This window comes from Crassostrea angulata, chromosome 4 (assembly GCF_025612915.1).
Source record: "Crassostrea angulata isolate pt1a10 chromosome 4, ASM2561291v2, whole genome shotgun sequence".
Taxonomy (NCBI): Eukaryota; Metazoa; Mollusca; class Bivalvia; order Ostreida; family Ostreidae; genus Magallana; species Magallana angulata.
In genome coordinates this window covers 22,041,214-22,062,278 of record NC_069114.1, presented here as the reverse complement: position 1 = coordinate 22,062,278, position 21,065 = coordinate 22,041,214, and the positions used below count along the sequence as shown (strand labels likewise).

Here is a 21,065-nt window from a genome sequence, read left to right as displayed (position 1 = left end):
TTGCAATATTCTCAAGAAGATCTGAAACTACATTGTATTTCCCATGCATGCGCGGATACAGAAAATTTTTCAGGGGGGTGGGGGGGGGGGGGGGGGTTTCGACGGTTATTTGGGTTTGGCCGGGGGGGGGGGGGGGGTGGTCGAGGCCTATTTTTGGTAATTTTATTATGTAATTTAAAGAGATTTGAATTTTTCCAGGTGGGTCTGGACCCCATGCCCCCCACTAGATCCGCGCATGCTTACAGGTACATATGTATCAAACTTGAACCAGATTTAAACCTCAACATGACCGAACAAACAATATGAATATAGTCTGAGAAGGGATTAATTCAATTCATGACTTATATGGATTTCTGTACGCAGTAATATATTTACGAATATTAACTATGTCACAATGAAAGATAACTGCAGGAACTATTGTTGTTACAGATAAATATCTGTTAAAATTCCTACTTTCATTTTGATAACTGGACAGCACAAATGGGTAAGTACGTTTTTGTAATAGGTGTCAGATATTATAGATCTATAAGAAAGGTAAAGTAGAATTTGGGGTATATCCTGTTTATCTTTGTAACCAAGACATTATTGGTTTTGTCTATGTTAAAATATTTTAAGATAAACAATTTCAAATAGTGTTTGTGCATTAATTTCACAGAAGAAGTAAACGTCCAACTGTACATGTTTATACATGTACATATATACATATGATTAAAAATGTAATGAAAGTCAATCAAACCGACATCCACTTCAACGATACGTTTGTAAAAAAAAAATCTAAATCGAAACTATATTACAACAATCCCTCGATAAAGAAAGCACCACCCAAATTCATTGGAAAACACGATCAGCTGCTTACATGCTGACAAAATTATGGAATGTGTCAACATAAGTACATAAACAAACCATTAATATGCATATGGGGCAACATTTAAATTACAATTGATCATGTTGATTATGATTACATAGTTAAGGTTCTTTAAAACGACTCCGATCCTCGGCAATGTTCGATAACTCTAAACTATCCAGTTTTTTTAATTTGTACAATAAATATGCCTTTTATATATTGTAGATAAAATACCGGTATCTAGTAGTTTTACAAACATCTGGTTGGCTTAGTGGTTCTAACAGCCTTAACACACTATTCCCCAACAGGTGTGAAGGAAATGAAAGGAATGTGGAGTTTATTAAGTGCATATTGCTTAATGCTTTGAAAGATGACTCAGTTGTCACTAAAAAAAATCACCCTTATGCTTATGGAATACAAATATAGACGAACAATCACTTACTATTTCATTATTTTGTTTATCATTCACCCACTAAATCTCTTACGGCAATGCTTTTCATGACTTCATCATAGAATTGTAGAGAAACCACATTTATCTTTAATCTCAGGAAACTATGATAGATATTCTTTACAAAAATTGTATCACTTCTAGGCCTTGTAATTTACTTTTGACTCGGATGCATTTTTTGTTGTTGAAATTTTACAAAAGACATACAATCATTCATACTCATTGAGTATATATACACGTATACCTACAAAGTACCTGGAATTGGGTTGATACGGTTATAAAGTGAAGTGAAGAAAATTGACCAAAACTGTTTTTCTGATAAGCCTAATTGATATAAAATTAATTGATGTTACCGTTGCAAAATAATATAAGGTGTTATATGATGTTTTACCATTACATACACATCTACAAATGATGTCAATCTATTTTGTTTGCTACATGAATTTTAATATTACTTTGTACAAAAAAAAAAATAAAATTTGTATAACTGTTGTAGCTAATAATGGACAATAACCTAAAATAACATGAATTACATTTAAACCATATCTATAGAATATCAATTTGCAACTGCAAGCTTAATTGGTTCCAATATGTTAGAACAACTTCACAACAAATAAAGACATGATCAAAGGTCTTGGGACTTAAACGACTCAAGGGACAGACACCATCCATCATCAAACAGTTTGATTGTTTGAGTAACCTTTCTATGTAAAATGTGCAACAGAATCTGGACTTAGATTAAAACCTTTTTTAACCAATCAAGGCAAAAATGAGGCCTGTGTGTACCCATAATATTATTGTAATAAAGACTTAGATGAGAAAATATTTTAGAACCATTTTAACAAAAGATTGGACTTTGGGTAGTTGTGTCGAACATCACTGTAACGTAGGCTTGTCTATTTCATAGTGGCCACTCGTGATCAGCCATTGCTCATTGAAATCAGCAATATTTGTCTAGCTATAATGAGTTAAACCTACGCAATTGTTGTAAATTTCGCTCGAAACCAGCGACATTTTCATCTTGTTTTGTCGCAAGAAATAGACAGTTACGTCCTATCGGAAGTCCATCTTGTTAGAACCATTTTAACGAGAGCTTGGACTTGGTAGTTGCGTCAAAGAGCAATGTGACGTAGGCCTGTCAATTTCATTGCTGGCCACTCAGATATTTTTACATCTCCCAAGTATTATTCCCTCTATTTCTTACGGAAACTTCATAGCTCTATAGAAACAGCAAGACTGAAATCTACACGCCCCATTTATCGATTGGTCGAAATCTACAGCGGCTGAAACTGACAAGAAAATGACAGGACAGATATCGACACGCCCTGTTTATCGAATGGTCCAAACCTATATCGACCTAGGAAAAATCACGGACTGCACGAAATAATCATGACGATGTCAGACTCAAAGTCTCACAGGAGACGATTTGGCTGTTTCTTTTAGCTAACTTACTTACGTTCATCAACAGTAATGTAGTGAATTTTACTTACTTTTCCTAATCAAATTATCGAATAGCTTAAAGAAAGATATTAATATATACAATAAAATGCTTTCTTTGATGATTCATTCGAGTTATGAAGGTAGTGATCATTGCAGAAAAAAATTACATAACCCGCTAACGCGGGTTATGTATTTTTTCTGCAATGTCACTACCCTCATATCCCGAATGAATCACCAAAGAAAGCATTTTATTGTTTAAGTGTCTCTTTGAAATCAACAAGATCTGTCTGGCTTTTGAGCTAAGACTACGAAATTGGTGTTTATTTCGCTTGAAACCAGCGAAATTTTTCACTTGTTTTGACGCAAAAAATAAATAGTTACGTCCTACCGAAAGTCCAAGGTCTCGTTAAAATGGTTCTAAAATTGTTCTAAAGACAATTCTTTGGTAGTGATAGTTGGTTAGTCCCTAAGAAAGAAACAAGTTTATCCATTTCTATCAATACAAATGTATTACTTTTCAGTACAAGATGACACACGGTAAGCATTTGCATGATGATTTTTCTATAATAAAACATAGTTTAATTAATCATGTTAATGTTTCTTTAAATTCAGAGTCTAAAAGGTTACAAAAACATTAACTTTAAGTTTTGAGTAGGTTGTAATCTTGTTAAGGTGGTAATGAATTGGACAGCTTGATAAAGTGATAATGATCATATTGAAATTTTCAATTGATAATATATTCCACAACACTAACAACAAATTTAATCAAAATCAAAGCGGAACATAGAATCTTTCTGGACTAATTTTGAAACATACGATGCATTTCTATTTAAAATCCGATAACCCCCCCCCCCCCCCCCCCCACCTTAAAAACAAAACAACCACTCCAAAACAACAACAACAAAATAAACAAAAACCAAAAAAAAACCCAAAAATAGAGACAAAAAAACACCCAACAAAACAAAAGAAACAAATAGTAAACAACCCAGACATAAGAAACCCACATACATGTAATCGATTGTAAATGAATGATAATACGATATAAAACTAGTACTTACGTGACATTTCTGTTTGTAAAGATGAGATGACACGAAGACTGAGGATGAAATCTGAAGTCTGGGAGACTTTAAAAAAGACTGTGAAAGCTCTCAAAGAACCCAAGAACATATTACTACTGGGCAGCTTCGGCACTGGGAAATCCTCGTTTATAAACACCGTTATAACAACATTAACGGGGAAGAATGACTATTACGTTGACATTGGTTGCGGAAGTAAGCACAATACAACCAGATTCCAGAGGTAGGTAATTACATGTACTGGTAAAAATTGATATATTTCTTTGCAGAATAAGTAAAAGACGAACCTATTCATGTAATTAATTTTGTGTACACAATTTTTTTAAAAGATTTAATAGATACAACATTTACAAGGGTTATGACATTAACCAAAGGTTCAGTCTCAAACAATAAGGACTAACATGTCTTCAGTACGTACTTAGGATATCACGTGAAGAGTATTGGAACCCTGATGAAGAAGTGGACAAATTTTTAAACCTCCCGGCTTTCATCGACATCATAGGAATGGACCCCCTGCTGTCGACATCAGAAGATAAAGAAACGGTCAACAGCCAAATCATGAACCTTGCCATCAACGGCAAACTGCCGGAGGACGCCGACCTGCTCGATCTGGGGAAGAAACTCAAGGATAAAAAACAATTAAAAGAAAGACCAGAAGAAAAAACGCTATCTGTGGACATAATCATCGTTGTGATATCAGCGGAAAATCCAGATATTCCCCAGGCCCTGATTGACGAAATCTACAAAGAGGCCAACGTTAAAAAGAAACGTAAAATTGTTTACTAGTAATAGTATTTCATTTATTAGATTACTAGACTAAGAAAGTAGTGATGTAATACTTTAATTTTAGCTTCAGATCTGCAACTCTTGGAAAGAGGTAAATTGATTCACAGACCCGATACTAGCTTATTATTCTACACATAAAAAAAAACTTGCAATGTATTGCCTACAGAAATGTTTTTAAGGTTTTGGACACATTTCGTTAATTTCAACCAGTTGATCAATACTGGACACCAATTCAAGACATCTTGTTACTTTATTAATTTGCATTTGTGGCTTCTCAACTCTGGAAAATTTTAATCCACGGTCGCCAATTTTACCTGTAAGTAAATATATAATTAGATATTATACTTTTCAAGGATTCATGGAACTTTCAGGTAGTACATTAACAACATACGTACATGTACTATATTGTTGTACATGATTGTATGTGTTACAGTATATTTACCAAGTATAATTTCCTCTATTTCTTACGGAAAGTTATAGTTAATTCATAGCTCTGTAGAAACAACCAGACTGATATCTACACGCCCCGTTTATTGATTGGTCTAAATCTTACAGCGGAATGAAACTGAGAGGACTGAAATTGACACGTTCAGTTTATCGATTGGTCAAAACCTACAGCGACCTAAGAAATACCAGGGACTGCACGAAATAATCATGATGATGTCAGACTCAAAGTCTCACAGGAGACGATTTGACTGGGTTTTTTTTAGCTAACTTACTTCTGTACATTAACAGTAATTTAGTAAATTTTTACTTACTTTTTGTAACCAATTTATTACTAGTAATTAGTTAAAAGAAAGATGTTAATAAAAACAATAAAATGCTTTCTTTGGTGATTCATGCGGGTTATGAAGGTAGCGATCATTGCAGAAAAAAATTAACGTATTTTTTCTGCAATGTCGCTACCTTCATGTTCCGAATGACTCACCAAAAAAGCATTTTATTGTTCAAATATATTCACACAAATCCTGTGCGTATTGACAGGTTGTGTTCAAAATCCAGAGAAAGAAAAAAAAAACTGCACGTTTTAGTGAACATAAGAAAAATGCCTTTCTTGTCGAAGCTATAGATCTGAAGCTAATCACGCACCCATGTAGATTTAAAGATAAGATAATATCAAGTACATGTAAAAATGTTCTTTTGTTTTTAGAGATCCCGGTGTTTGCTGTCATAACAAAGGTAGATAAATGTGCCCTGTCTGAGCAGGAACTAGAGGGCAAAAAAACAGAGATTTGCGAAGCAATTGGCATCGCCTCTGACAAAGTCTTAATGTGTAGCAATTACCAACCCAATCAACCACTGGATACAAATAAAGATATCAGTGTATTGGAATTTTTGACAAAGGTTCTTATTTTGTGATTTATATTAATCAGTCAACCCACCCTGTTCCATCAATTAAACCACATCCAAGATTTAAAAAAAAAAATCCCTCACTAAAAAAAATTAATTAATAAAATACTATTCTCTTTTGAGAAGTGGATAGGCATTGTAAATGATCTTCCCCTTTCATCTTGTTTATTATTTAGATGCATAATTGTTGTGTGTTTTAGCTGTGCAATCCCCGTTTCAAGGCTGTTACACTACAGAAGATGGAATGTGAGGAGCCAGAACCAGAACCAGAGCCCGCCCCAGTTCCTGGTCCTTCTCCACCCAAAAATGATTCTCCTTTTGGTGTAAAGTTACTGCAGGGCGCTTTTCTTTGCCTGGTGATCGCTATCCTTTTAGGCATGATATTGCACCTTTTGTCCAAGGACAGAAAATACAAAAGTTAAAGATACATTATATACTTTTCATACTTTTCTGTTAATACAGCATTACTCTGGAATATTATCATGATTAATATTTTTACTGTGTATTAGGTATTGTTTGTAAATTTTAAATATTGTTTGTATTTTGGGGCTGTGGACGTTTTGTTCATTCAATTTAAAAGTGTTCCTTATTTCTTGTTACTTGAATGTCGATGTGTTACACACAGTACATTGAGAGATAAGAGATGAATTATCTACATTACAACACATTAATGTTTCTACTTTCGTAACAAAAAGTAGTTAAAATCATACATCCGACCAATGGGTAAGTCTTAAAACATGTTTTGAAATGATTTATATGCATTATAACTCCAGAACTTTTACCATGGCTAGGGTTAGAATAACAAAATTGTTTAAATTAGCATTTAGTCTGACTTTTAATTTGTTCCTATCTGAATATGTTACAATGTATTATAAAGGAAACCCCTGTTCACATTAGTCTTTTAATTTTTCCTTGTTAGTTTCAAATAGTGGGACTTAATCAGTATGAATAATGATTAAAAATATACACTATCAAGTTCTAATTGGTGAAACGAGGCTCTGCGAACGAAAAGACACAACTTTAACTCTTAAAATGCTTCCAATTGCATTTCTAAGCAAAATTAGATATCAAAATTAATTTAGATAGATCATGCCGCAATCGTACTCTTCGCTTTTTTCAAATAATTATTTAAAATTTTATTCAGAAATATGTCAACCTTTACAATATCTGATTGGCCCCAGTCTGGACAAACAGTTAAATCTTAACTAAAGAAAATTATAACAAACGAATTAATTCTTTAAATTTCTGCTTGAAAATTTCAATATTATAAATTCAATATCCATTTCTTCGTGTTGACTTTGCTTAAATTATTGCTCGATTTCTACTTCCATCGATTGCGTGTATTCCTTTCATTACTGGTATGACGTAAAACTTTATGTGGTGTAATTATCTATTTCAATTTTTTCTCACTTCGTGGGAGTTTTGTAGTTTACAGTAAAAAACTAACAAAAAAAAAGCATTTTAAAAATTTCCACAAAAATGAAGTCCGCAACACATGGTTTTAAATAGTGTTTTAGAAACACTTAATTATACACATTCCTAGATAAGGTTTTCCTAAAATCGGTGGACTTGAAAAGGTTTCAAATAAGATGTTTTTGTTTACATTTTATTTGTCCAAGATTTTGACTTTTGTTGCATTTATCCTTTTTTTTAATAGTTCATCAGAAATTAATTGAAACGAATCATGAAATAAATAGTGACATTGTTTTGGAATATTTTAAGCATAAATAGTCCCAAAAACAGTCACATAAAAAGTACATATTTTCACGAAAATATTTACATTTCATCAGCATGACAATTTTAAATTATTGAACATTGAGTTCTTCGACATAAACATTTGAGGCAGTATGCATTCTTTTGCTTGGAACTTAGACGTGAAATTGATGTGGTTTTAAAACTTTTACTGATGACGTTCATGGTAAATTGAAGAATAATGAGCGCGGTATCTCTTTGATCTCGGCATTTTCTGTAGTAGAATTAAATATAGTTATTGATTTACTAGCTGTTAATATCTATAGCTGAAAATTCTCAACAGTTTAACTATATATATCTTTTATTTTATATTGTTATAGGAAAAATTTTGTTAATAAAATTCAACCAGCAATAGTTTGTGTTTATTCACAGCAATTTAATACACCTACAGATAAAAAATGCAAAAGGTTTGCGATTTAATTCAAAAGGTTGGGTTAAAACATGAAAGTTACCCTTTTCTTTGCAAAATTATCGCAAATATTCCGCGGGTTATTTTTTCGCGAAAGTTTGTTGTTAATTAAGGTCAAGATCTGGTAAATGGAAGGTGCTGCAGGTTTATGAAATTCAAGATATAAATTGTTTCAATGATTTAAGCTTTATAACAGTAAATTTGTTTAGCAGGGTGTATCGGGGTTTAAATTTCTGGTAAACGCAATGAAAAATCACATTTTAATCTGTCATTTTATATAAATAATGAAGGAATAAGTAACAAATTTCGGAGGTTATTTTTTCTGTGTTTGACCAATGAAATATTTCTAGAATGCCTATACAGACTCTCAAAAACGGCATGAAACAAGCTCTTTCGAATGATGTAAAATTGAATATAGGTATCGGGATTACTTTTCCCATGCATGATTTGACATAGAATGTCAAAATATTGTTTCAGTTTCTACACGAATCTTTTAAAGCCGTAAAGAACGGGAGAAATATTCTTTAAATGAATCATGACGTCATAATGGTTTAAGCACCAGACACCCTGTAATCATTTTGCGATAAATTGATTTTTTTAACCTACAAAAATGAGCTTAATGGGCTTTTGTAATTATAAGATATACATGTAATTGTAAAAAGAAAATAAATAAAATGTTTTCTTTGGTATTTTCTTTGGTTTATGATCGAAACAATCATTGCAGAAAAAATTGCATTCTACTTGAAATGTTTATACACGCATGGACCGCTTAGAAGAGATCATTTTAAAGTTCAGATACCACTTTTAAAACTATTTTTTTTATTTGTAGGTATATTGTTTTAAATGTTTTTCTTCTTCCTTGTATTTTCCAATTTATCAAAAGTCATATCTATACATTTGATAGTCTTTCTAAGACACAACTAGCAATTAATAGTTAGAAATAGGCCGGGGCACGAGTAAGAGGACGTACCCTATCGTAACATGACCATTTGTATATGTATTTCACATCAAGGCAATATAGGCTAATAGGATTGGGCAGCAGGCAATCTGCCTATTTGAGCCCTCTCCTTAACAGTCAATTTGACAAACATTGCTGGTACAATGTAACAATAGAATATAGCTGAGAAAAACAAAGGAAAAATAAGTGGAATTAAGATGCTTGGTACCTGGTATTATTTATGTACAAGATGAAAAATAGTTGTAGAAAGCTAGCAGTTCAGCTGTTTGAATGACAATGTGAATAATGCATTAAAACTTAAATCTTTTGGTAGCTAATACATAATCATGTACAATCTTAAATATAGCAAGATTTTTGTTATAAGGCATGTTTAAATAAAATTAGTTATATGAACACATTTTAATAGCTGGATTATGCTTATTCATATATATATATTCTTATATCTAGAAGAAATTTGGAAGGTACAATGAGCATAAAAAATTATTCAAAAAGTGCTCAATTCTGTTGAGAATCTTTGGTTAGTGGCATAGTTTTGCAATCACTTGTCAGCTAGTTATGTCGTTTGTCGGACCCTACAATGTCATACTAGATCTTTATGTCAACTTGTCAGATCTTTATCGACTTGGTACTTATTCACGTGTCTATACTCTGTTCAAAGATATTTACGCTGCACATTTTCCTAAATTGTTCGATATTTATAAATGCCTCAGGATTGAAACTATTTTCATTCAATATATTGAAAAAATCCCAAGGATTCTTCTTTCAAACGGAACCTGTAGCTTGTCAGGTTTCATCACACGGCTAAAAATAAAATCTACAGAGGATTTTGCAACAGACTTGAAAATTTCCCGGTTAAAAACGTTGAAAAGTTTTCCGATTGACTTCTGTTTTCGTTCATGTGAATTTTTCCGAAAAAAAGATAATATGTCATTGAATGAAGATATCTTGAATAATTCTCTTTAATCGATTTTAATTGACTTCTTTCACGGGTATGTGTATTTTGCTTGATATTTTGGGACGAACTATAACTTTTTAAATAAAAAGTGTACATGCCCAATATCTGCCATTAAAATATCATCATATATAAATGACATCAATAATCAATAAATCGACTTGTTGGATGTTGGATACGTATGTCGACTTGTCAGTTCTAATAAGATACTGATAGTCTTTGATCAATAGGATGATTTGTAAGATTTTTATGTTGTATTTTCAGATCTTTATGTTAACTGGTAAGATCATTATGTCGACTCGTTAGATATCATAATGATAAGATGATGACAGTAGGTGGCAAAACACTTTTCAATAACAAAATATTGATTTCCAAGCCCTGTTGATCATATTCTGAGAAGCAGACCCCCCTCAAAAAAAGATAGATATAGTTCACTTGTGTAGATATTAAAGTAGGTATGACCTCAGAAATCAAAACAATGCTATACTTATCTGCGCTCGGCCCATTGGTCCCACCATTTACAAAATATATTGCGTAGATACAATTCTTTATCAGCGAGTTCACATTACGTATATATACAGTATACGAAACGAATGAATTTTTTACCCGATGTGTGGACAAAGTTATGATAGCGCTTTTATGTTGCTTTTCTATTTCCTTATCTTTACGAGAAAATAAATGAAAGGGGAGGCTGTACCAATATTTTAAAGATTCTCTATTGTTTGAATTGTCTAACTGAAATTTTTAAAACCAATTCCTAACTATTGCTTTGTGATAAGTATTTTTAAAAGCGATGACAGCTCTATACAATACATGATATCATGATGCATGACTGTCGTACATTTTGTAGATATGAACTTACAAAACGATATCTGTGAACATGAGATGACTACAAAACAGAACGTAGAACAGATTACAAAAGATGAGGTTTGGGAAAATCTAAAAGCAAATCTCGAAGCTTTAGAAAAGCCAAAGAATTTGCTTTTATTAGGAAGTCTTGGTACTGGAAAATCTTCGTTTATAAACACGGTTATCACTGCATTAACGGGAAAATACAAATATCATGCGGACGTTGGTAGAGGAAGTAAGCACAACACTATAGGGTTACACATGTAAGTAATGAAGAAAATAAATAAGTAAACATGCACATGAAAGATACAAATTTCACTTCTTTTGAAATTTGAAAAGAAAAAGCAAAAGAATTTAACCAAATGCATTTGATTGGGTTTTGCTTTTCAATCATTCCAGGATTCCGAGCTCAGAGTATTGGAACCCTGAAAATAAAGAAATAAAAGCACAGAATCTTCCAACTTTTATCGATATCATTGGTTTAGATGTTTCACTATCGGAATCAAACGAAGAAAATTCGGTCAATAAGGAGTTAATGCGCTTGATCATCAACGGACAACTACCACAAAATTGTGATCTTTTTGATTTAAGCAATAAACTAAAAAACGGAGAGAAAATAAACATAAGACGGAATTTGCAGATGACAACGGTGGACATAATTATTGTTGTAATATCAGCAGAAAATGATGTAACTCCCGACACTCTGCTATATGATATATACAAGGAAGCAAAATTTGAAACACAAAGTAACTGAACTATTCCATTCAGCTGTTACAAACACTAAATTGAATTATATATAAAATTTCCCATATTTGACAACTTTGAAATTTGATTTTAGATATCCCTGTTTTTTTGGTGTTGACAAATGTGGATAAAAGTAACCTTTCCGAGAAAGGACTGGAAGAAAAGAAGACTGATATTTGTTCGATTATGAACATCGAACCATACAAAGTCTTACTGTGTAGTAACTACCAACCCGATCACAAGCCCAGCATTAAAAAAGATATCAAGATATTGGAGTTCTTGACGAAGGTAAACAGTCTGTACTACAACGGTCCATCAATACGCGTTAAACGGACCTAGACACGATTTGAGATGAACATTTTAAAATAATTTTTTCTGTATTAAATGTTTTATTTGTGTATTTTAAATGATTCACCAAAATTTCAATGCTAGAAATCAAGTTACAAGCGAGATATTGAGGAAAGAAGTCAGTGTTGTGTAAACAAAGCTCGAGTCTTATACATGTATTTGTTTACAAATATAATGTAAAGTGAAGAAACTAACAATTTTTGACAAAATAACTTGTGTCAACAAGATAAACTGATTTAATTTGTTCCTAAATACTTTTATCAACGACAAAAAGCAACATTAAAGTAAAACTTATGCCATTACAATGCATATGTAAACAAAAAAAAAAGATTCGAGCTTTGTTTACAAAACGAAGAATTTAAACCTCTGTAACTTGCTTGTATCTTTATATTTGACTTTCAAATTTTGACAACGCATTTTAAAAAAACATCCATATTAAACATTATAGACAACAAAAATGAAATAATAAATTTTGAAAATTTGAGCTCAAATCGTGTTCAAGTCCCTTTAAAAAATATAGGATCATCGAATCATCAATTACGGACGGAATATCAATTACTTAACAAAAAAATATATTCTGTTAACACAAAGAACTGACTTATTTAATCCTTCTTTCATTTTGGATTTATTTGTTTATTTCAGCTGAGTGATCCCTGTTTCAAAGCTGTCACATTACAAAAAATGAAAACCGAGAAACCAGCTCCCTCTGTACAGAAAATGGAATGCGAGATACCAGCCCCTTTAATACCCTATGTAATGACGGGGGCATTTATTTGTCTTGCAGTTTTGATTTTTGCGCTTTGTGTCCAAAATATAGATAAATGATATCATTTATTGATGTAAGGAAATTGCAAGAAAATATACAGTAAATTTGGGAACTGAACATGCAGACTGCATGAGAATAAGTGCAGGTAAATGAAGGTCCTCTCATTCCATACTTCATACCAGCTGATTGCAGTGAAATTCACGCACACCATTTGATCATACCGTTGACCCTAATGAACTGAAATTTTGCAAACTTAAGGCACCTCACTACACCCAGTCTTTACTTTTTAAGACACTACGTCACAAGATGGCGATATAAATGTTTTGTAAACTGTCTATATAGTTCAATTGGGTTGTATATCGTCGTAGCTCAGTGGCTAGAGTATTGGGCTTCTGAACCACAGATCATGAGTCCGAATCCGCCTGGAGCTTTTGTTCATGTTAACTGAATTAAATTTTTTGAAATGTAATTTTTCATCCAAAATTGCACAATTCTTGCCTATTTGCAATAAATACTTCTTATCCTTTATGATATCTCTCATAATCAAGCAATTTTCTGCTGATTTGAGAAAATATTTCAAGGTATAGTGAACCACCTTAAAGGTATTTAGTTGACAAATGTTTTATGCAAACCAGAGTTTGATAATTTGAAATGAATAGTATATGTATTATATTTCATGAAGATCAGTGTATTGTCTTATCTATCTAAATATTGCTATTGGTTTTATTATGCAGACTACTTTTGTTAATGTTAATAATGGTTTCTATCATACAGATATTGACTTGGCAATAGACGAAATATTAGACCTGAAGACACGAATGATGCCCAAGACCGAAGGCTTTGCGCAGCATTTCTGTCTGGTCTAAACAATCATATAATGTCCAAATCTCAGTCAACAACGGTTTTGTTATACTCTTCATTATTGATGCAAGTATTTCAAAAAGCAACCAGTCATTAATGTCGCACAGCCATTAGTGTTTCCATTCTGCCGAGCTCGGACGAATATTGATTAGGTGTGACGTAGCGACAATTTAATTAAGACCAGTCAACATCGAATTTGTTAGATCGTTTGAATTAACATTTGTTTGTTGATCTTTCTGTCAGTAAATACTGTAGAGAGGAATATTTGTAAGGGTACAACTTTTAAAAAAATTAATTCAATCATTGTAGCCTTAGGAAAGTATCTATATTATACAATGATCGTTTGTGGTTTGGATTTTAACCTCATATGTGTTAACAATATCAAACAGTGCATTTCATTTTTCAATAAAATTATGTTTTCTGAGTTTGTGTTCGGTAATATTGTCACACCAATTACATACTTTTATGTTATGTATAGTGCAAGTTGCCTTCGTCACAATAGGACACATAATTGCTCATAGAGTTTTAACAAACCAACGTAATTTCATAAGATACTAGTATTTCTCGCATTATCACTGGTGTGAGATCGGTTTGTCCAGTGTGAGACAGCAGTGTGAAATTTTTCTGTCTTACACTGTGTATCAGTACGCCGCTTTCAAACGTAAACAAACGTTGTCTGCTGCAGGAAAATGCAAAAGGATATATTAAGATTATCCATTACGTAACTGTTTTGCTGAATTGATTACCATTTCTCATATTTTTATTGAAAAAAACTGTTGTATGCTCTTATTTTGATTTGCACTATTTGATGCACGCGGAGGGATAAACCGAAAGCAATCTTTTAAACATCATAACAGAAAGTTGCCAGACATCGTTTTTTACGAGTTGATGTATATCAACTCAGTATTGTTACTGCAAAGGGGTTTCCCATCACTGGGTTAAATCAAATTTTCGTATTGATGGTCAAACTAATACATCAATCATTATAATGCAATGATATGAATCATGAAAGAATGACTTCTTTTATCAGAGGTAAAATATATATATTTGTTATCAACGTATTTTAATCATCAAATGATAAGATTTTTACAAAAAAGAAACGATATCGTTATTACGAGTAAATTATTTCGTAATTACTATAAAATATCTCGTTATTTTGAGTTAAATTTCTCGTATTTACGAGAAAATATCTCGTTTAAACGAGTTAATTATCTCATTATTACGAGAAAAGATCTTACAAAAAAAGGTCTATATAAAATGTTACGCATCTGAAAAGACCTGGAAAAAGTCGCAAATGCGCGCCGTCTCCAGGGTAGTGCAGGGACTTTGCAACAGAAATATGAAAATTTTAAACATTTAAACTATAGTATAATAAAAAATGAAATTTTTTATCGATGAAAATTTGATGCGTCTTTGTCAGAAGATGGGCTAGAACTGATTTCTCGTGCTAATCGAACCAACGTGCCTCGTAACTATGAATTTCATTGGATACAATTTTCTACTCGAATCAACAAGACAATTATTTTCTGCTAATCTACGTACCGCGGAAAATATTGATTGTCGATATAAAAGGCAAAATTATGGTACGCATTAGAAATTCCAGATAATGTAGAGTTATCTAACATTGCATCGTTTAAGAATATGTCCTGAAGTGAGATCTAATGAAATGTTTTTAGACAAAAACAGCGGTTTGGGTAATACCCGTTTACAATTATTGTTCGGTTAATATAACACTTTTGAAAGAGCATCCCGCTTTTATTATGGTTAGATTGCTTCTGTAAATTAAGTTTCACAACTTTTTACTTGATCGACACTCATGCAATGCTTGTACATAAACACTCTGAGCCTCCAGTCACTTTGAAATGATGACTGCTCTTGACATGCAATCTTCGCAAGAAAACAAGCTTTTTAAAGAAGAATGTTTATTTCTATTGCAGAAATGGTTAACATTCAAACTGCAACTTTACGTAATTGCGTTAAATTTAAGTATGTTTTTATCAAGTACGAAGTTGTTTTCAAAGGCGAGGGTCATCACGATTATCTGAATATATTTACATTATCCAGTGTCTTTGCCTGTGATAACACTACGTATTGATTTTGTACTATATAACTCCTAATACAAATGACGCCAAATTGAAGCACCAGCGGGGTTTGTTTATTTATATTTAAATATTTAATCGTACGATGGTCTAAAATTATATAAATATAAGTAATAAGGAATCATCCTTCGGGCTTTATTGGATTATATTTACATTTTCAACTGTCTTTGTCTGTGATAACATTACAAATCAATTTTGAACCCTAAAACCGAATAACATCAAAAAATATGAGTGACACAAAATGGGCGTGTCTTAAAGCAAAACCGAAAAACGGTATTGGCTGCACAGCGCGCGTAGTAATACATTGCATGTGCTAAATAAAAAAAAAGTAGTGGTTTTGAAATGTTTTCTTTTCGCACACAAAATGAATGAAAATTAAAATGAGCATGTAAAGGTTACCATTTAAAATAAAATTTATAGAAAAATATCTTAATATGCAATTTAAACATTTTATATAAACGGCTCGTCTGCTGATGAATAGATTTCTTATAATGATCGTCTGCTGATCACTTCATTTTTTATTTCGATCGAATGCAGCCACCATGAACGACAATATATCAGATGCGGTAAAATATGGCGATTTTGAAGTATTTAGTGGAGATAATTATGAAGCCCTCCTGCCAGAATTAAAATTAGAAGGTTTTGATTCTGATTTTGACAATTTTCTATCCGAAATGGTCGTTTCGGACATCGATATAACATTAACCCAACAGGCATTTGCCGATTTGAAAAAATCCGATGATCCCGGGTTGCCAGCCCCAGAAACGCCAACAAGAACTCGTTTTGCCAAGCTTTCCGACGACGAAATTAAAGGATTTCAGGAACTCACACAATCAAAGGCTACAAAACAAAGCACCAAATGGGGTATAAAGATTCTTACAGGTACGCTTCTTTTTTCTAAAAAAGTGAATATTAGTAAGCAGCAATTAAACGCAAACAAAAACAGCCCATATTATGCAGTTACAGTTTTTTCTCAAATAACTGTCAAAACATGGATATCATTGTGCGTTTTCTATTACAGATTGGCATATTGAAACGTTTGGAGTCCATCTAGATATGGCTGAGATTTGCGAGGAGGATCTGGCGAAAAAACTCAGTCGCTTTTACTGTGAAGCAAAACCCCAAAACCCGAAAAAGGAACATACCTCCGAATATCATAAGAATACAATGAAAGCAATCAGAGCCGCCATAAACAGGCATTTATCCGACATCGGTCGAAATATAGACATTGTAAACGATAAAGCATTTAAAACTGCAAATAAAAGTTTGACCGGTCTCATGAAGCATAGAATGGTCACTGGAACTTCTCGCCCTACAACTCATAAGGAGATCATTCACAAATCAGATTTACAGAAAATTTCTGCTTACCTGGAGAGTGCATATTCTTCTCTAGTCAATCTGCGACTTGCAATATGGTACATCATCGCGATACAGTTTGTGTCTCGTGGTCTTGAATTCCATCATCAGCTTCGGGTAGATTCCTTCGATTTCAAAGTTGACGAAGAAGGCTCCATTAATATGCTTGTTTGAAGCATGAAACAAAACAAAAAAACTATCAAGGTGGCATTCACAAACTTGAAGCACTGAACGACAAAAGAATGTATGAACTGGAAACGAAACTTGTCCTGTGAAGATGTTGAAGTTCTTCTTGTCTAAAACGGACCCAAATGCGTCTCATCTTTCAATAAATGCGTTAAAGATGCCATTTCTTACCCGAAAGATTGCAACATATGGTACACAGCCGATCCCATGGAAAAGCGATCATATGTTAATTTCCTTCCGGATATTTGCAAGGCCGCCGGGTGCAAACGTTACACAGCTCACTGTCCAAGAGCGACAGCAATTCAGGCCATGAACGACGCTGGATTTGAAGCAAGACACATCATGAACTTCTCCGGGCATCGCAACGAAGCTTCCATACGTAGCTATAATCGTGAACTGTCTTCTACCCCCCCAAAAAAGTGCGAGTGCAACTTTATCTACAATAACCACCACAAGTGTCAAAATAAATGATCCATCTGAAGATTCATGTGTAATTTCCGGCCAACAATCACAGAATCTTCAAATCGTTCCCTATAATTCTGAAAATTCCAACTTACCTGTCAAAAATGAACTTAATTGTTCCACCATGTCCGACTCGAGCATTAAATCTGGAGTTTTGAATAACTCCCGCTTTGAGAACTGTTCCATTACTATCAAGTACAAACTCGACTGAGGTGTAGATCGACCGCCTTACCGCGCAGGAGGAAAGTACCTTCCGCTATCACGAAATAAACACTCTAGTTATTTACTATTTTGCAATTACACACATTTTTTTTAAAAATCAAATGATATTTGATTTGATATTTTGTTGTATCGACTTAATAAATTTGCAAATTTGACTCTTCAATACATGTCTGTGAGTTTTCATGTACAACACACGTGTGATGCAAGTGTCAAATGACGTATTCCTGGGGCGCCAGTGGGGTTTGCATAATTATACGAATTAAAACAACGGTAAAAATGTTATAATTATTAGATCTTTAATCGTGCACATTAGAAATAATATAAATATAAGTAATAAGGAATCATTCTTTGAATATTATGAGGTGATAATTTCGGTCGGAGCGTGGTCAAATCTATCATAAAGCCCTTCGGGCTTTATTTGATTTGATCACGCCCCGACCAAAAGTATCACCTCATAATACTCAAAGAATGATTCCTTATTCCTTATCTCCATACAATAATGAAGACGCCCACTTAATACTGACTTTGTACATAGTCAGCGCATGTTTGTTTATTGTTCCCCGTTTAAAACAATGGTTGTCTATTTGCATTATCTAGGTTTGTTCAAAGAAAGATTAAGGGGGGTGTGCAGCCATCTTATACATTTGACGATAAGAATGTAAACATTTCTTGTACTGGCTTGTTTCTGCCCGAAACTGACCAAAACTGTGCCAAAAGATATAAAAGCAATAATTATGTTGTTTTGTATGCCAATTATGCATACAAGAATAGGAAAGTGCCTTTTTAATCACCTAAAACAGCTGTCGAACTGCGCAGCAACAGACTTATTTTTGAGATTTAAAAATCTGAAAAAATATGAAGAGGTTTCGCTGGTGTCTTCTCTATAACCATTTGTTGAGAAAAAGGTTGAATCTTGCACATTTATGCCGTAACTTTGCCTCAAAATGGGGTACCCTATTTTTATCATTCGGAATGGGTTCTTTTTTTAGAACAAGAAAATCCGGTCTATACCTGTGTCTATGGAGACACACTGACGTTATATTTTCATATGAAAAAATAAATGTCAATTCAAAACATTCCGGGTTGACTTTTAAACATCTTTATACCTGTCCCATGTTTGTTTTCTGGGAATTGTTTTCTTCAATTTTACACTTAACAGTTTAAAGTGTAAAATTTACAGATTTAAATGAGAATTTTACATATTGAAGTGTAAAATTTACAGATTAAAGTGTAAAATTTACAGATTAATGAGTACAATTTACAAATAAAGATGTAAAATGTACAAAGTCTATACTACTATATTAAAATAATAGACTCGAATTTTTGGGCTTTAAATTCGAGAAATCGGAAGTCTTTTGTTTTATATATTTTAAACATTATTGGTACTTGAATATTACCAATTTGTTTTTATTTTTTCTCAATCAAGCTTCGCAAAACAATAATCAATAAAAATTCCTTTAAAAATCTGGAAATCATGTGGATTTTTTTGATTTTACAATCTTGGGCATGCGCATTACATTCACGCTAAATCACGGGAGGCTCTTTAGTGTATGTTACCACAATTTCACATTTGCATGGATAAACTCAGAAACGATATTACAAATACGTGTAAATTTTCATTGAAAATGTCATATATTCTGTTCATCAAAGGAAATACGGGAGATAACTTTAACTCTTTGCATTTAGTATGAAAAATCCCAATAGTTCCGAATGTCAACATGGAAGCGAGTAAAAATAACCGTTGGTAAATTCTTTAGTATGAATTAAACTTTTAGATGAAAGGTATTAAAGTTTATACAGCCTCAAATGGTTTGTTATGAAATACAGGAGCATTAATTTTTTCCAAAATCTTTTCGGAGCGATTCTTCAATTTTCAGTGACATTACGGGTACGGGTATATGGGAGGTATTTTAAATGTGGTGAAGGCCTGTCCCGAGACACAGTAACTGTTAGATTATTCTAACTAAGCAGAGTGTAATGAAATTAATAGCGTTTTTGTAGGCTTGGTTATGTAAATGTCAACAACACTGTGTATCGATGTATCTACATGCATTTCTTAAATGTCCAATATCATATGCAATGTCAACCCGTGCACGCACGGGTCAAAGTCTAGTAAAGTGTTAATTTTACAGATTAAAATATAAAAATTACAGGTTAAATTAATTGTAAAATTTACAGAGTAATGTGTGAATTTTACACTTTTAAGTGTACATTTTACAGGTTAAAATGTAAAATGTACAGAATTATGTGTAAATTTTACATATTAAAGTGTAAAACTTACAGATTAAAGTGTAAAATATACAGATTAAAGTGTAAATCTTAAAGATTAAAGTGTAGAAAATATTAAAATGTGAAGTGCATATGTGGCACTTATACGCCACCGTCAATCGGTGAGTGGACAGAAAAGAAAAACTAGAGGAAATGTGAGCAAGTTCACAATTGATACCCCCGCTAAAAAATATCATAACTGTATTTTTTCTAATTTACAAAATATTGGATGAATCTACTAACTGTTGATGCAAATATGAGTACACAAACCAATTTCTATTCTTTAAATTCCATTTTATTTCAAGTTAACTGTTAATGCATGAGGACATTTGCATCCTTATGTTAACAAACATGACTCGAATCAAACGGAAATCCACATGTCAAGCAGCTATTTATTATAAACATTTTGAATTATTAGTATACTGAGCCCGATTTTTTCCGAATTTTTTCCCCCACACATTTTTTTCTCAAAAAAAAGAAGAAATACATCAGGGAAGGCCAATTTCAGAAAGACGGGGATTATAATCTAAAAAAAAAATTTATGTGGCCTGAGACAATCAAGCTTTGTGTCAAATTTTAGCTTCTTATTACATGTATTTCCATTAATACAAGACATGGCACAAACAGGAATTAAGCATTTTTTAAATAATGACCTTAAACTTCCTCAATTGACCTTGGGTCAAGGTCATGGCACACCCTCAAGTTATAAGCAATCTCTGTGTGAAGTAAGAACATTCAATGCTTCTCCATAAGAAAGATATGGACCGGACACGAATTTTGTACTTTTTCTGCAAGTGATCTTGCCCAAATGACCTTGGTTCAAGGTCATGACACACTCTTAGGTCATAAGCAATCTTTGTTTGAAGTAACAACTTCCAATGTTTCTCCA

General features: G+C 32.8%; 2 protein-coding genes across 3 annotated transcripts; both read left to right on the top strand.

The window, feature by feature from the left end:
- The first annotated feature begins 278 nt into the window (after window positions 1–278).
- On the top strand, window positions 279–8,048 carry LOC128181668 (uncharacterized). Of its 2 annotated transcripts, XM_052850147.1 has the most exons (6): window positions 279–484; window positions 3,254–3,269; window positions 3,812–4,031; window positions 4,231–4,577; window positions 5,745–5,938; window positions 6,145–8,048. In XM_052850147.1, exons 2-6 carry the CDS (start codon window positions 3,260–3,262, stop codon window positions 6,364–6,366), a joined length of 993 nt encoding a protein of 330 aa, XP_052706107.1. In that variant the 5' UTR covers window positions 279–484; window positions 3,254–3,259; the 3' UTR covers window positions 6,367–8,048. The 2 variants fall into 2 exon arrangements, with proteins under 2 accessions (XP_052706107.1, XP_052706108.1); XM_052850148.1 differs by lacking the exon at window positions 3,254–3,269 and having other exon boundaries at window positions 280–484.
- A 2,795-nt stretch (window positions 8,049–10,843) lies between these two features.
- On the top strand, window positions 10,844–13,999 carry LOC128181666 (uncharacterized). The gene is made up of 4 exons (XM_052850145.1): window positions 10,844–11,127; window positions 11,264–11,610; window positions 11,703–11,896; window positions 12,599–13,999. The coding sequence occupies exons 1-4, from the start codon at window positions 10,844–10,846 to the stop codon at window positions 12,779–12,781; spliced, it is 1,008 nt and encodes a 335-aa protein (XP_052706105.1). The 3' UTR covers window positions 12,782–13,999.
- The last annotated feature ends 7,066 nt before the right edge of the window (window positions 14,000–21,065 follow it).

Coding starts and splice junctions, on each gene's coding strand:
- LOC128181666 (XM_052850145.1), top strand. CDS start 10,844: ATGACTGTCGTACATTTTGTAGATATGAACTTACAAAACGATATCTGT. Junction 11,128..11,263: donor AACACTATAGGGTTACACAT/GTAAGTAATGAA, acceptor CAATCATTCCAG/GATTCCGAGCTCAGAGTATT. Junction 11,897..12,598: donor TATTGGAGTTCTTGACGAAG/GTAAACAGTCTG, acceptor TGTTTATTTCAG/CTGAGTGATCCCTGTTTCAA.
- LOC128181668 (XM_052850147.1), top strand. Junction 4,032..4,230: donor AATACAACCAGATTCCAGAG/GTAGGTAATTAC, acceptor GTACGTACTTAG/GATATCACGTGAAGAGTATT. Junction 4,578..5,744: donor GGCCAACGTTAAAAAGAAAC/GTAAAATTGTTT, acceptor TTTTGTTTTTAG/AGATCCCGGTGTTTGCTGTC.